The 14,821-nt window shown below is 44.9% G+C and overlaps 11 protein-coding genes across 11 annotated transcripts; 5 read left to right on the plus strand and 6 right to left on the minus strand.

Annotated features, from left to right (window-relative positions):
- Nucleotides 1-121: 121 nt before the first annotated feature.
- KL911_001575 (uncharacterized protein) lies at nt 122-613 on the plus strand (the record flags this gene model as incomplete). Its single annotated transcript, XM_043196548.1, has 1 exon — nt 122-613. One exon carries the CDS (start codon nt 122-124, stop codon nt 611-613), a length of 492 nt encoding a protein of 163 aa, XP_043055336.1.
- A 30-nt stretch (nt 614-643) lies between these two features.
- On the minus strand, nt 644-2,257 carry KL911_001576 (uncharacterized protein; the record flags this gene model as incomplete). The annotated part of the gene is made up of 1 exon (XM_043196549.1): nt 644-2,257. One exon carries the CDS (start codon nt 2,255-2,257, stop codon nt 644-646), a length of 1,614 nt encoding a protein of 537 aa, XP_043055337.1.
- An 82-nt stretch (nt 2,258-2,339) lies between these two features.
- Nucleotides 2,340-3,287, plus strand: KL911_001577 (uncharacterized protein; the record flags this gene model as incomplete). The annotated part of the gene is made up of 1 exon (XM_043196550.1): nt 2,340-3,287. The coding sequence occupies one exon, from the start codon at nt 2,340-2,342 to the stop codon at nt 3,285-3,287; it is 948 nt and encodes a 315-aa protein (XP_043055338.1).
- A 7-nt stretch (nt 3,288-3,294) lies between these two features.
- KL911_001578 (uncharacterized protein) lies at nt 3,295-4,182 on the minus strand (the record flags this gene model as incomplete). Its single annotated transcript, XM_043196551.1, has 1 exon — nt 3,295-4,182. The coding sequence occupies one exon, from the start codon at nt 4,180-4,182 to the stop codon at nt 3,295-3,297; it is 888 nt and encodes a 295-aa protein (XP_043055339.1).
- Nucleotides 4,183-4,269: 87 nt separating this feature from the next.
- On the minus strand, nt 4,270-6,324 carry KL911_001579 (uncharacterized protein; the record flags this gene model as incomplete). The annotated part of the gene is made up of 1 exon (XM_043196552.1): nt 4,270-6,324. One exon carries the CDS (start codon nt 6,322-6,324, stop codon nt 4,270-4,272), a length of 2,055 nt encoding a protein of 684 aa, XP_043055340.1.
- Nucleotides 6,325-6,594: 270 nt separating this feature from the next.
- On the minus strand, nt 6,595-7,968 carry KL911_001580 (uncharacterized protein; the record flags this gene model as incomplete). The annotated part of the gene is made up of 1 exon (XM_043196554.1): nt 6,595-7,968. The coding sequence occupies one exon, from the start codon at nt 7,966-7,968 to the stop codon at nt 6,595-6,597; it is 1,374 nt and encodes a 457-aa protein (XP_043055341.1).
- A 190-nt stretch (nt 7,969-8,158) lies between these two features.
- KL911_001581 (uncharacterized protein) lies at nt 8,159-8,716 on the minus strand (the record flags this gene model as incomplete). Its single annotated transcript, XM_043196555.1, has 1 exon — nt 8,159-8,716. The coding sequence occupies one exon, from the start codon at nt 8,714-8,716 to the stop codon at nt 8,159-8,161; it is 558 nt and encodes a 185-aa protein (XP_043055342.1).
- Nucleotides 8,717-9,035: 319 nt separating this feature from the next.
- On the plus strand, nt 9,036-9,668 carry KL911_001582 (uncharacterized protein; the record flags this gene model as incomplete). The annotated part of the gene is made up of 1 exon (XM_043196556.1): nt 9,036-9,668. The coding sequence occupies one exon, from the start codon at nt 9,036-9,038 to the stop codon at nt 9,666-9,668; it is 633 nt and encodes a 210-aa protein (XP_043055343.1).
- Nucleotides 9,669-9,827: 159 nt separating this feature from the next.
- KL911_001583 (uncharacterized protein) lies at nt 9,828-10,941 on the minus strand (the record flags this gene model as incomplete). Its single annotated transcript, XM_043196557.1, has 2 exons — nt 9,828-10,765; nt 10,872-10,941. 2 exons carry the CDS (start codon nt 10,939-10,941, stop codon nt 9,828-9,830), a joined length of 1,008 nt encoding a protein of 335 aa, XP_043055344.1.
- A 124-nt stretch (nt 10,942-11,065) lies between these two features.
- On the plus strand, nt 11,066-12,652 carry KL911_001584 (uncharacterized protein; the record flags this gene model as incomplete). The annotated part of the gene is made up of 2 exons (XM_043196558.1): nt 11,066-11,176; nt 11,249-12,652. The coding sequence occupies 2 exons, from the start codon at nt 11,066-11,068 to the stop codon at nt 12,650-12,652; spliced, it is 1,515 nt and encodes a 504-aa protein (XP_043055345.1).
- A 380-nt stretch (nt 12,653-13,032) lies between these two features.
- KL911_001585 (uncharacterized protein) lies at nt 13,033-14,442 on the plus strand (the record flags this gene model as incomplete). The annotated part of the gene is made up of 1 exon (XM_043196559.1): nt 13,033-14,442. The coding sequence occupies one exon, from the start codon at nt 13,033-13,035 to the stop codon at nt 14,440-14,442; it is 1,410 nt and encodes a 469-aa protein (XP_043055346.1).
- Nucleotides 14,443-14,821: the final 379 nt, after the last annotated feature.

The following is a 14,821-nucleotide window of genomic DNA, read 5'->3' on the forward strand; positions in this document are numbered from 1 at the left end:
GGAAAATTTTTAAGCGCGCACCAGTGGCTGGGGAAATTACTTGTTTTGTACATGTGGCACAGCAGGACGCTTATGAAATCGATGGATCAAATCGACTTCATTTTTTTGTTTGTTGAAAATAATGTGGTCCGGAGCCTCCCCTCAAGAGCAAATTATAGAAGCCTCCAGACGAAACAATGTGGACTTGCTAGCTTCTGTGACAGAAGCTCATCCGGAGAACATTGCAGAGCTTATAAACGTTTCCAAAGACGCCACAGGCAATACTCCATTGCATCTTTGTTGCAAGTACGGATGCTACGAAGTGCTCGACAAGCTTCTTGACATTGAGGGTGTTGACGTCGATCCAAAGCACCCAATTAGCGGCGAAACGCCCTTGCACTATGCTGTTCACTACAGTTTCGAGGAGCCCGAGTACGCCAAATTTCTAATAGAGAACCTTCTAGAGGTTGGTGCGGACCCGACGATTCGCAACAAAGATGGCCTGAAACCAGCTCAATTGCTGGGCGATGCCAACGAGGATATAAGGATGCTACTCGATGGAGCCGAATACGCAGCAAATGTGCTACAGGATGAAGAAGAGGAGGTCGATGACGGTCCGTCAGACGAAGAATAACTTTCTAGCGGGAATCAGGCGTTGGTCTATTTACACTAGTCTATCCGTTCCTTTCACCTTGCCGGTCCCTGGATCTATTTTGGCACTTCGAGATCCGAACTGGATGGCCCGTTTTGGTTCCTGTTCAACAAATCTCAACCCAAGGTGACGAGCAAGCTCTCTCAATGCAAACTTTCTTACGATCTCGCCATTTGTTCTATCCATCCGCAGCTTGTCCTCGCACCTCACTTCTCTGGTCGCATATTCTACAAATCTTTTATCCAGGAATGGGTAGCGGACTTCTTTGGACCAGCACGAGATCACCTTATCGTCCCGCGAGAGATTCCTGGTATACAAATTGGATAAGTCAAGCTGCAATTCTTCAATCAGACGTTTGATCAATGTGTTCCAGTCATTCTCTGTGGTATTGTTTGGAGGTTTTCCAGATACTTGTCGTTTTATTTGGTTTGAGAGGCTCGTGAAAATACGTTCATGACGAGTGTAACCTCCGAATAGCTCGTCTGCTCCCAAACCGCTCAGTAAGACTCTGCATGTACTTTCGTACGGTTCTCTCGTTCCGTTTGGAAGAATAAGATTACCGATACCTCGTGCAGCAAAATAAAACGCGATGGCAATGGATAAATCCATTTCGGTGTCATTGGGATAAATCAGTCGTATCACCTTGGATCTATGTTCCAAGTATTCCTCATATGGGACGTCAACTTCGACCAGCTGAAAATTAACCTTAGGATATAATTGCTGCAATCCTTTCCAGCTTCTTATAGCAAGCAGTCTGTCTGGCGTGTCTGCTGGTTTGGTGCTGGTGCGTGGGTTGCAAAAGGAGACGTTGAGTAAGTCGATCGTTGTGTCGGGGCCAAGTTCTGCGGCCGCTAAAGCTGCTAGCAAAGTGCAGTCGAGTCCTCCACTAAACAATATTGCCACCGAAGAGCTTGACTTATGTGTTGGCGAGATGGTTCTCACGCGTTTTCGCACGCTCGATGCCAATAAATCATGCAGTTTCATCAAATTCAGGGGCTCATTTGTCTGCTGAACAAAATCGGGGCAAGGAAGACATTCGCTTGATTCAAAGTCGATCGTTACCAACTTGCCGGTTTTCATGTCATATTCATAAACCGTTGCACAGGCACACTCGAACCAGGCATTTTGTGCCTTGGCAGGAGGGCAGCTGCTAATGTACAATTGGTTCTCATCTAGCATATACCCTAGACTCTTTCTTCCCAATAGATCTTTCCCGAAAAATACCTTTTTAGTGTCCATATTAGTGATGCAATAAGAGAATTCGCCATCAAGTTGACCTATAGTTGAAATCACGTCAAACTTTGATTTCACCAGTGTTTGATAAATAAATTCTAAATCATTATTTTCTATCTCTTGATTGTAGAGCTCTCCGTTGTATTGCAGAGAAAAGTTTCCCCTGACCATGGGTTGAGGCGTCAGGGGTGCTCGAATCGACAACACAGACGAAAATTCCGTGATCGTGCCCTGGTCGATCTCTTTTTTAAAATACTGCAAGCTATCTAGTCCTCTGGAACGCACTAGGGGTACCATTTGTTCAAAAAGCGCGTCATATGAGTCACCCTTTTCGCGCTGAGTCGTCGGTCGGGCATCTATGCGACTCTGAAAATGCCATAATATGCCACACATGGTAATCTGAATTGTACCGCTTTTTTTAAAAAAAAACTTCTTGAACTCGCTCTTTATGTCGTCTGGTAAGAAACTCCTTTTGATGGGCCGCTCCGGCTCGGGTAAGTCGTCGATGCGGTCCATCATTTTTTCAAACTACTCTGCATTTGATACAAGACGCTTGGGGGCTACAATTGACGTTGAACACTCGAATCTACGCTTCCTCAACAACATGACACTCAATCTTTGGGACTGCGGTGGACAAGATGTATTCATGGAAAACTTTCTCAATAACGACTCAGACACCCAGAGTTCCAACTCATCAAGCAATATATTCAAGAAGTGCGAGGTTTTGATTCATGTCTTCGATGTCGAGAGCAAGGAGGTCCAGAAAGACATAGAAATATTCAAGCGTGTGCTAGATAATCTCCACAAATTCTCTCCAGGAGTCAAGATATTTATTCTTGTCCATAAGATGGACTTGATTCAAATCAATAAAAGACAGGAGCTTTTCGATATCATGTTCAACAAATTGCACCACGTTGCGTGGGATAGTTACAAGTTTAAGATTAAAGGCTTTGCAACATCCATTTGGGATGAAAGTCTGTATAAAGCTTGGTCTCAAATTGTCTGTTCGCTGATCCCAAACATTTCGCTCTACGAACAACTTCTGAGTAAGTTCAACTCAATACTCAATGCCAGAGAGATGATCCTTTTCGAGAAAACAACATTTCTAGTGATATCTTCCACTAACAAATTCAATAATGGCTCTGATGAACTGGATCCGAAAAGATTTGAGAAAATATCCAACATTATCAAGACTTACAAGCAAAGCGTGAACAAGATAAGGACGAATTTCAACAATCTTGTTCTTCATGGTCGAAACTCCTCTATTTATTTGGATGTGCTCACCTCAAACATATACATTATGATTATTATGGACAACCCGAAATCAACATTCACGGGACACCAGGTAGATGACGAAAATTTGGTTCTCGAAAACATCAAGGTGGCAAGGGCGCAGTTCGAGAAGATAGAAAAAGGAGTATAGATAGCTTTTAAAGATAGAACTTTTTCTTCTCTTTGTCCATGTCTGGACGATGCTCCCAGTCAATCTCCTCCTTAATTCCACGTTGGACTCGGCGAAGCTTTAGGGTAAACTGAGGTCCAAGTTCCTGTAATCCCACCTTCTCTTCGTTCTTGAACACATATCTATGCATTCTGAAAAAAATATAGTCTCTTTGGTTGTGCAGCGTGATCACTTGACGTCCTTGGATTTCTGGTTTGTGTGGAAGCAGCGACTGGAACAGCCGACCCACCGTCTGACCCAATCGAGTTGTGAAATTATTCAAAATGAGCTCTGGGATATGCTCTGTTGGGTTTCCATGGCCCACAATCTGCTTTCTGTCTCTGAGAGACGAGATCGAGAAATAAAATGTTGGTCCTTGTGGAAGATGAATGAAGGTTATACCATTCACCACTTTTTTATCCTCGTTAATGACGATAAGATGGGTGAAATCTCTGTTGGAACAATATTCGCTCATGTCTTTCATAGAGTACTCCCTCTTTCTCTTGACAAAAGATGAGTTTGGAATTATTTCCATTAGGGTAGATGAGAATCTATATGCTGCTTTTTTTGCGTGCGGACTAGTGGTTATCAAAATTTTGGGTTCTTTCTCTCTGTTCGTAAAATACTCGGCAAAGTCATCTTCACCCTCCAATTCGGTGTTAACAGTCTCGTCGTAGACTCTCATGTTTTCAATAGTGTTTGGCACATTCGTGGCTAGCCGTTTAGCTTTCAGCTCCGGATTTTGTAGCTCCTCCTTTGCTCTGGCTGCCCTTATCTTGTGTTTCTTTTTATTCTGTTCATCCTTGTATTTCGCAAATAACTGTTGTCGTTTCTGCTTATTCTTGATCGACTTTAGCTTTTCAGTCGAAGAAGGCATTTTGATGGTATTTTTATTTAACTTTTTTTAAATTTTTTTACCTATCTTCTACACTTCCTTTCCTGACTTAATTCATATTTTCTATTTTCACCATACGTCTTCCTGATATCTATTTAGAACCCTCAAGTTTTTCACCATGTCCGTGGCAATAGACTCAGTCACCTTGCGCTCAGACATCATGATCTTGATTAGTACATTCTGGACGTCCCTTGCCATTCTGGCAGCATCACCGCAAACATAGAAGAATGCACCTTCGTTGAGAAGTTCGTTGATTTCCTTGGCTCTTTCCAACATTTTGTGCTGAACATAAACTTTTTCTGTGGTTTCTCTAGAGAAGGCTGTCACCAACTCGAACTTTTCGCCCAGTTTCTTAGAATAATCAACAAACTCGTCTTTATAGAGGAAATCTTCATTGGATTTCCTGCAGCCAAAAAAGAGCAGTGTTTTGCCAACACTAATGTCACTAGCAGCCTTAGCAACCCTCTCCCTAATGAAACCTCTGAAAGGAGCCACACCAGTTCCAGGGCCAATACAGATAATCGGGGTAGCTGGGTTGGATGGTAGCTTGAATGTGGATCTTCTCACATGCACAGGTAATTTGAATGGAGTAAACTTTTGTCTCGGGCCTTCTAGATCATATGTCACCACAGGCCTGACGTCAGAAACTTTGTTTTGAGCCAGTTGGATATTGAGAAGCAAGTTAGTAGCCACACCTGTGACGATATGATCAACGTTTGGGTACTTTTCCTGCTCAACAACTGCAGTAACATGGATGGACTGCTTATCACTCAGGGAAGAGGACGAAATAGAATAATATCTTGGTTGTAGATGAGCAACGGATTCTATAATGAATGCAAACGGAATTGAGGTCCACTTAACTCCGTCACTCAGAACATGCAAAAGATCAGCAATGTTGAGATACTTGCTCGTCACCTCTTCGTGGAAAAGGTCCTTATCCTTTCCAAGTTTGCTTGCGTGTGCCTTGGCTTGTTCGGTAGGAGCAAATTGAGCGACCGAGCCCACAAACTGACGAGAAACAGGACCTGAGATTTCCAAATAGTGTCTGACGACAGCTTCATATGTACTTGGAGAAATTATGTGAGGATGAACCGTTGGATCCAAGGATTTGATATCAATCACGACATCTTTTTTCTCGTGAAGGCCGAGAATATCCAAAAACTTGAACACATGTTCGTTGGAGTTAGAAGGCCAGATCGCTAAGTGGTCGCCGGTGGTGTACCTCAGGTTCGAACCAGAAATGTCAAACTCAGCATGAATACAGTGTCTGCTATCAGAGTTGAATAGTTCCCTGCTGATGGTAATCGGAGCCAAGTATGGATGAGTGTGATCGAATGGTCCCTCAGTCAGAGATTGCGCTTCCTCTTGAGATGGGTTGATATATTTAGCATCCGGTTCTCCCAAGGAAACTTCCGGAGAGTCAATGGTAAGGACGCTCTCCTCGATCTTGATCTGGGCCTCATAAACCAATTCATGCTCCTCGAGACTCAACTCGTCTTTCAAGATGTCGAAAAGACCATCCTTCCAAGCCATATAGTCCTCATCCATAGTTCCTCTTCCATCATCACCAAGACCCAGCTCACCAACAAGAGTGGCACCTTTTTCGGTCAGAGTAGAAACAGTTTTTTTTCCCATTGCATTGTAAAACTCGTAAGTCGAGTTTCCAAGACCGAAGCACGCGAACTTCAGGTTGGACAAGTCCTCGCATTCATTGTCCAGATAGTCGAAAAATTCCACAGCATTGTCAGGTGGCTCGCCTTCTCCGTAAGTAGCGGTGAAAAACACGACAAGCTGAAATCCGTCAACGCTCGTAAAAATCTCGTTTAGGTTTTCATAGTCGTAATCAGCGAGATCGCCGCACATCGTTGGGATGGAGAATCTAGATTGGAACTCCTTCGCAAACTTGTGGCTGTAGTCCTCTGCCGTGCCTGTCTGGGAGGCAAATAAGACCAAAGCTTTTTTGTTGTTAGTAGAGAGAACCTCAACCAAATCCCTTGAAGATCCGCGTGGCACAGACACGTCTTCTCCATCAGATTTTCCCCAGAGAGAGCCCTTGGTGAAGTATATACCAATAGCCAAGACTATGGCAACCAAAACTCCGAGGTCTAAAGTGTCAAGAGCCATTTGATGAAGAGTTTAGAAAAGAACGGCTTTATATTTATTTGGCAAACTTTGAGTTCAGCACCAGAAAATAAAAATTAGGGATCTTATGTCCGATTTAGGCAATTTGGCTCGAGACGTAGTAGCTGAAACCGTCAGATGGTATGGTCTATATTCAAGTCCTCAAGGAACGCGAAATATATGTTTTGGCCCAAAGTCGCGTGATTTAAAACCGATAAAGTACCTTTCCTGGCTTTTTTAGGTTTACGTAATCAATAAATATGCTGCCAATCATCAAGCATCGAAATTAGAGTAGACACTAGCACTCAGGTCATCTAGCTCTTGCAGATTGTTGAGAGTGTACAGGACTTCATTGTCAAGAGAGTTGTTCGTTAGCTGGTTGGATTGTTTTGTGATTGACGCCAGTAACGAAGCCAACTTTACCTTAGGTATCTCAGTAAACACCTGTTCCTCCTGATCTGGATTTTTCTGTTTGTTTATGAGGCTCACAACGATATTGTCCAAAACCTTGGAGATCCCCACTGTGACCAAAAGGCTGATGATCGCGCTGACCTGGTCATTCATCAAATATCCCTTCAATTCGTTTAGCAGCTTGCTAACGTTTTCCGAGTTCTGTATGTTGTTGTTGAAATTTGTAAGGAATTCCATGTCATTGGTTTGCTGCAAGAGGAAAAACTCCATGTTTGCTGGCGGGAGGAGAGATGTGATTACAGTGGAGCTCGAATGCTGTGGCACTGTCAAAGGCTCGCTTTCTTTTTCCGCGTAGATTTCCTTGTCAATTATCTGCTGTGTCTTGTTGATCAGGGTCGCAAACTCGTCGATCGAAAGCTCTTGTCGAGGGTTAATATCCCCAAAGATGTCTTCGACACTGGTTTCCACCTTGTTTTTGATGTCAATCCAGCCTTTGTTCAGAAGCCACCAGCTGTAGGACAAAAAGGCCTGCTCAGCAAGATTCTCATCCTGTCCACTGGAGCCAGTTGCAAGCTCCTCGTCGTTGTCGAGGAACATGTTTGCTGGGTCCAAATCCACATTGGACTCATTCTCTAGTCTGATTCCTTTCGTCTTGGATGCCAGCTTTATCGCGGTTTCCAAATACGAGCGTCTTGAGAGAATGTTCAGCTGCAAGTGCAGAAACACGATGAGCAATGACTCGCAGTAGAGGAGCGTCAAAAAACGCGTGATGCTTTGATTCCGAAGTTCGTTCCACAGTTGTGTCTTCGACTTGGTCTGTTGTTCGCCAGTATGCATGGGCGTCTCCTTTTCATTATGTACAGAGAAATCGTCGCTGAGGACTGTTGACATAGCCGGATCAGTAGTGTTTCCAATAGGTGGATTTTTAGCCTTCTGTCTTTCGAATCGCTTGTTTTGCAATTCTCTCGTTATATCCTCCACCTTCAGTGCCTCGTAGATCGGCTCTGTCAAAACGGGGAGCAGTGACAGGAACGTCATGTAACAGTCATTCTGTGTCTGCTTGAAACGCCTTTTAATTTGTTCTTTGGCAAAATTCTCCTCCTTTAATCGTTCTTGCAACTCCGCCAATTTGTTGCTCACGTACGAACTGACCGCGTAAGAAACAGCGATCACACCTGTACCAAACAGAAGCTTTTTCTTGTGTCGCGACACAAGGTCTCTACAATATTGGAACATCACCAGGTATCACAAAGAGCGAGTAGAGGACCACTTGTGAGCTAAATATTTGTTTCTTGCTGCTCACTAGAAAGCCTATATCTTGCCGCAACAGGAAATCTAAGGATTAAGTAAGCTCGATGAAATCTATAATTACCCGGTCTACCATATATTACGCGAAAGCTAAATGGCGATGAATGCAAGCGCAGGTTTACTTCTTGCTCTTAGTCTCCTTTAGCTTCTTGTGCTTCATTTTGGACTTCTTGGAGTCTTTCGAGTCGTCGGAGTCTGTCTTGCGTTTCTTCGTTGTTTTATCGGCGTCCTTGTCTTCTTTGTCTCCCCCGAATTTCGTGTGCTTACCCTCAAAGTGCACTTTGCTCACCGCTGGCTCTACTTTCTCACCAAGCTGGTTTCGCACGTGGCGTTCGGCAGCCTCTGCGACTTTCCGCCTGAACTCTTCTGTATTTTCTTCTTTGGCAGCTGCCTTTTTCGCTCGCTCGATATAAAGTTTCACACGATTGAGCTCTTGCATTACGGGATGTTCGTTCTTCTTATTCTCGCCGCTGGCTTTCAACAGCACAAAGTATAGAGACGCGATCACGTACGCATAATTATTGTATAGGTTGACTTTTTCGAGCGGTGTTTTAGCACCCTGGACATGATTCAGCAAGCTCTTGGCTAGCATTCCAGACTTCAGCTTAATCTCGAGTTCTTCCACTCCGTGGTGGAGGGATACCAATAGTTTCTTCACTGCGTCTATGTCATCCATGTCCTGACAATTTTAATTCTTCAATTTTTTTCATCCCTACACCACAACAAAAGTGTCGCACCGCGAAGCGATCGTTTTTGTTCGAAAGCCTGCAGAGCATCACCTCACTGCCGGTCGCTTCCGTAAACATCGGCAAGGGTTTGCGCCAGGATTGTAGGTGCTCGCAGTCAGGGTAAACAAGTTCTCCTATTTGCTATGACATTTTCGTTCTTTATTGAGCAGGTTGCAGATTTTCTAGAAAAACGTACCCGTATATTTAAATACTCGAGGTTATCATATACGTAGCATACTCTTCAAAAAAAGTACGACCTTTTTAAATATGCCAATCGGAACACTTTACGCTTTATCAACCTCACCAAGAAGTACATTTTTGATCTCACTCGTCAAATTTACTGGACTCGATATTGAGATCAAGAGCAGCAGTGCTCCCGAATTCAAAGAGCAATTTCCATTGGCGAAATGTCCAGCTTACCTCGGAGCCGATGGCTATCACCTGACTGAAAATCTCGCCATCATCAAATATATCAGTGAAATCTCACCAAAGAAGTACAACTGGTACGGAAAAGACGCTAAAGAGGAGGCGAAAGTGTGGCAATGGCTCTCCTTCTTCAATTCAGAATTCATGTCAGCTCTGTGCGACTGGGCCCTGCCAACTATGGGAATCTTGCCTTACAATGCTGAACAGATACAGAGAGGTATTGATAGGCTCGAAAAGCTAGCTGGCCTTCTCGAGAAGCAGCTAGCAGAATCCAAATATCTTGTTGGAGACGAGGCCACGCTAGCCGATTTGTACGCTTCCGAGTATGTGAAAGGTTCCTACAGCGGTCTTTGGGATGAAACTTGGGCCAAAGAACATCCTGGTATTACAAGATGGCTAGGACAGCTGAAAACGGATCCAATAGTTGGAGAGTCCTTGAAAAATCTTAAACCTGCAGCCAAGAAAAATGAGTAGAATAGACAGACAGAACATAAGAATGTTTATAGCGTTTTAAATTTGAAGGCAACTTTGGCAAACTGGGGGAGTTCATTCTGGCAACACTCACTATAAAATCAAACTTGACAGACAGACAAAGAACAGTAGATGAACACAGAGTTCAGCAAGCGGGGCCGTCTAGTACGACTCCAGGTCCTGCTTCTTTCTCAGTTCGTAAACCTTCAATGCCTCTTCTGCAGCTTTGACACCCGAAAGAACCATAGCACCAAAGGTTGGTCCCATTCTGTTGTGGGAGTCGCACTCACTCAGCTCCATACCAGCACAAACAAGACCAGGGAACACCTCTCTGGTGTTCTTGACGATCGAATCCTCAGCACGGTTCATGTCCAAGCAACCCATGTGGTTTCTCTTCAAGAGACCCAGTTCGGCCAGTCTCTTAACGCAGAAAGCACCCATAGGACCATCATGACCAGTACAGGAGATAATAACCTTGGAGTTGATGGTGTTTGGATCCATACAAGATTGATCGTCGTGGTGCATGGAAACCAATGTCCAGTTGGTAACAACACCAGCGACTCTGGTCTCACCAGAATCAGTAGTTCTGGTGATCAAATCTTCAACACAGGTAGCGTTGAAGAGCTTGACGTTAGGGAGAGCCAGTGCCTTGGAACACAACGTAGTGATGAACAACGCTGCGTGCTTGACAACAATGTAGTCACCTTCGTCCTCGTACTCAAGACCGAGCTCTCTGATGAACGAGTCGGCTGGTTTTCTCAAAACCATGGCTGAGAAGAGTTGTCCTCCAAGGAAACAACCACCTCCCACAGCAACATTGGCTTCGATAATAGCAATCTTCAGGTCAGGCCTAGCCTTACCCAAAACATAAGCTGCACTCAAACCAGCCGAACCAGCTCCGACAATAACAATGTCACTCTCTGCATACTTGTCCAGGTCTGCAAAGTAGCGTCTTGTCATAGCTCGAGACACCATAGACTCTCTGATAGGAGCAAACTTGAAGGTGTCCCAGTCGTACACAGCGGACACTGCCTTGGAAACCGGAGAGTCTGCATTGAACACATTTCTCTGCTTCAAAGACAGTGTAGCTTGCTCAGAGACTGTTTTCGTTGGCGCAACAATAGAAGATGGAGCCCTAAAAGATTAGTATTGTTCTAATACAGGTGCATTTTCTTTTCGCTAGTATTAACTAGATCAAGTTCCGACCGTATAATCTCAGCCCGCAAAGGGGCACCGGCAATGCTGTATCATAGGAAGAGCAAAATTGACTGACCATCCGTCGAAAACTTAAGTGTATCTAATCAAAACCATTATGACCTACATAATTGGATTGATGGAAACTACTTGGCGACCAGGACGATTTATATAGAGAGGAAAAAAAAAAAGCAACGCGACGGGCGATGCAATCAGCGGGCCCCACAATTCGCCTCGGAAGATACTCGACCGCCATTGACCAATGGTACTTTGCGCAGGACGGGAAAATCTGTATTGGGAAACCGAACTGGCTTGCTGTCCGCTAAACAGGCTGTGTAGCCTGTTTGGAGCCTAACCTTAAACCGTGTTAACCTAAATGCAACACCCAGTGCAAAGGTGTGTTTTCAGAGGCGAAGAATCCATCGCACGAGCGAATTTCATTGTCAACAATCTTTCCCCATTATATGGCGATTGGCAGGCCCCCGTCGTACAAGGAGCCTGGGATCGAGTTTCTGGTGGACCATATTCCCAAGAACTCGAATCTAAAGGTTTCTAATGGGGCAATTGTGCTGAGACATGATATGACTAATCTCGGCACGCTGTATCTAGAGGCCCCTTATTTTCTTATTCCGCCTTTTGATCTGGTCAAGCTCGTAGAGGTTGGCAAGTGTTGCAGCTACTGTGGTGAAACTTTGAAGATTTACGATAAGGGTAGACTCAGGGACAAGGAGGCGCATGATGTTTCAGATCAGAAACATATGCGATTTATGAGCGGGCTGGATTGTGGAGATTGCAGCTCTAGGTGGTGCTCGCAAAACTGCAGAAAGCTTGATTTTTGCCACAGTTTCCTCAACCACCAGCCGACCAACAAAGGGATGACGAACCAGATCACAAACTCTCGTGGAGAGAAACTTGTCTTGTTGTACGACAGATGGGTAAGTTTCAAGAAGGCCATCCACGAGAAGAGTTTAGAGCTGGCGCACTGTGGGCTTTATGTTACCTTACAGCTGTTTTACTACCCAGAACTGAGGGAAGGCTACATGAGCATGCGGAATGTGGTAGCAGAACAACGGGACGAGTTCCTGGGCCGAGAGATAGATTTTACGACGCTTTACGAAGAAATGACTGCGTGTTTCAAGGACTTTAAATTGTCGGAAGACGAATTTTTAGACTGCTTATCGATTTTCAAGCTCAACAATTACAACAGTGGTGTCTATCCGTTGACGAGCTATTTGAGCGATCCTTCGGGCGAGATCAACTGCTCAATTTCTCCATTTGAAACAAGCATCGCTCATGACTACGAAGATTTCCGGATTGATGTTGTTGACGAGCATAATGTGACGCTTACAAAACAGCGACATTTGGAGTCCTACAGAAAACCCATCCATACGAGTACCCTGAAGATTGATAAGAAGATAATTATAGTCTCCAGCATGCGCAACATCAAAAGCTGTGAGAAGCTTGTAGCTGGAGAGTCACACGAAACTGGTTCTGCATGCTCGAGTTCAGATAATTCTTCGATGGAAAAAATTACGGCTCCTATCCCACATCGATTTCCTGGAAAAGCACGCAACCAGCGTAATGCCTCGTTCACCTCTTCAGGAAATTCGTTCGGGGAAGGCATCATAAAATACAACAGGGACCAAATTAGAGAAATGCTTGTCGAAATGTCTCTTGACTCTGACGATAGCGAGGCAGAGACGCCTATTCAGCTCGAAGTCCCTGAACAATTTGTGAAGCCTCGACGTAAGAGCGTGCGTTTCGAGCTAAATGAGTCAAGTGTGCAGGTTTGACTCAAGCGCATGCCTGAAAATTCGGTCAGGCCTCTTTCACACTGCAGCACAATCGTGCGTTTTTTCTTGGTACAGCAGGAAAAGATGGTTTGCGCACGAAAATGTTTTTATCAACGCAGGATACAATAGAGCTGCATAAAATAATTGTCGGAGATGTAGATAACTACGTTGATAAGCGTATAAACAGCCAATCACATTGAATTATCTCGAACCGGGCTTTTTGGAAGAATATTGGTGGCCGTAGATTACTTCGCAGCTACAAGAGCTCTTCGGCGTAACGAATGTGCCATCCCCAGACAATAGACCCGCTTTTTTGGATATAAATATCCCGAGATGTGCATATTTATTTGTCTGCTCGATAGTGCTCATTTTTTGCAACGATGAAGAACTCTATGACTGAGGACCTCACTGCAGACTATGACAAGGCCGACATGGTCTGGGTTATGGTCAGTGGTGTGCTGGTCTGGATTATGATTCCTGGTGTTGGACTGCTGTACTCTGGGCTCTCCAGAAAGAAACACGCTCTTTCTCTGTTGTGGGCCTCGCTCATGGCTATTTGTTTAGTCTCCTTCCAATGGTTTTTCTGGGGATATTCGCTCACTTTCGGTACTAACTCGTCGAAGTTTTTGGGATCCCTGGATAACTTCTGCCTAATGAAAGTTCTTGGTGATGCCGACGCCGTTTCTACTCTCCCGGACATTGTTTTCTGTTTCTTCCAAGGAATGTTCGCTATGATTACCGGATGCATTATGCTCGGTGGAGCATGCGAGAGAGCTAGATTGGGCCCAATGATGGTGTTCCTGTTTCTGTGGATGACCGTCGTCTACTGCCCTTGCGCTATGTGGACATGGAACGCTAAGGGCTGGCTTGCAACCCTCGGTACTTACGACTTTGCCGGTGGAGGACCCGTCCACCAGGCTTCTGGTTTCGGTGCCCTGGCATACGCCCTGATTTGTGGTAAGAGACATGACCCTGTTGCCGGCTCCGGCTTGCCTAAGTACAGACCTCACTCTGTTACGAGTGTTGTTTTGGGTACCGTTTTCCTGTGGTTCGGATGGTTTGGATTCAACGGAGGATCTTCTGGAGATGCCTCCATCAGAGGATTCTACGCCTGTGTCAACACCAATCTGGCTGCCGCTTGCGGTGGACTTGCTTGGATGTTCCTGGACTACTTCAGATGCGGCCGTAAATGGACCACTGTCGGAATGTGCTCTGGTGCCGTTGCTGGTCTTGTTGGTATCACTCCAGCAGCAGGTTTCGTTCCTATCTACTTTGCCGTTCCAATCGGCGTTCTGACTGCTGTTGCTTGCAACTACTCTGTTGATATCAAGAACATGATTGGAATTGACGATGGTCTGGATGTTTGGTGTCTTCACGGAGTCGGTGGATTCACTGGTTCTGTGCTGACTGGCCTGTTTGCTGCCGACTACATCATCTCTACTGACTTCGGTGTCACTGGTGACGGAGGATGGCTCAACCACCACTGGAAGCAGCTCGGCTACCAGTTGGCAGCCAACGTTTCCATTGATGCATGGTCTTTTGTTGTCACTTCCATCCTGCTGCTGGCTCTTAACAGAATTCCATTCCTTAAGATCAGATTGAGCGAGGAGGAAGAGGAGATGGGTACTGATGCTGCTCAGATTGGTGAGTTCACTTACCAGGACTCCAGGGTGTACATCCCAGAGCCAGTGAGATCTACCAGAAGCATTCAAGGTGCGAAGGCCGCCAGGTCCAATGAACTCGACGCTGACGCTGTTCCGCTTCCAAGAGACGAAAAAGTTGACGTTTAATACCGTGTCCTATTAATATTAATGATACTAAGTTTATTGTAAAGGAGCAAACAAACTGTTGTTGCGACTAGTATCAACGCGAGATTAGGATCACCTGCAATTTTGGCGGTGATTGATTAGAAAGAGTCCAGCAATGATTTTTGGGTCGCATTCTTGCTGTAGTTTTATCTGGGTATCCGAGTATCAACCATGACATGAGACAAAAACGGATCTTTGCTTGAGTGACTCTCTCACAGGCTTCTAGATATCTTTTTTAAGATGAGTTGCCCGCAATGAGCAACCTCTGCTTTGGCACTAATCTACGCCACAATCCCCGGTTTAACATCTAAAAGTGTAGTAAGGCTGTGCAACCGTTTATTTTCGTGTGTATTTGAATTCA

This window comes from Ogataea haglerorum, assembly GCF_019207285.1.
Source record: "Ogataea haglerorum isolate 81-453-3 chromosome Unknown 81-453-3_NODE_4_length_651989_cov_98.092404, whole genome shotgun sequence".
Lineage (NCBI taxonomy): Eukaryota > Fungi > Ascomycota > Pichiomycetes > Pichiales > Pichiaceae > Ogataea > Ogataea haglerorum.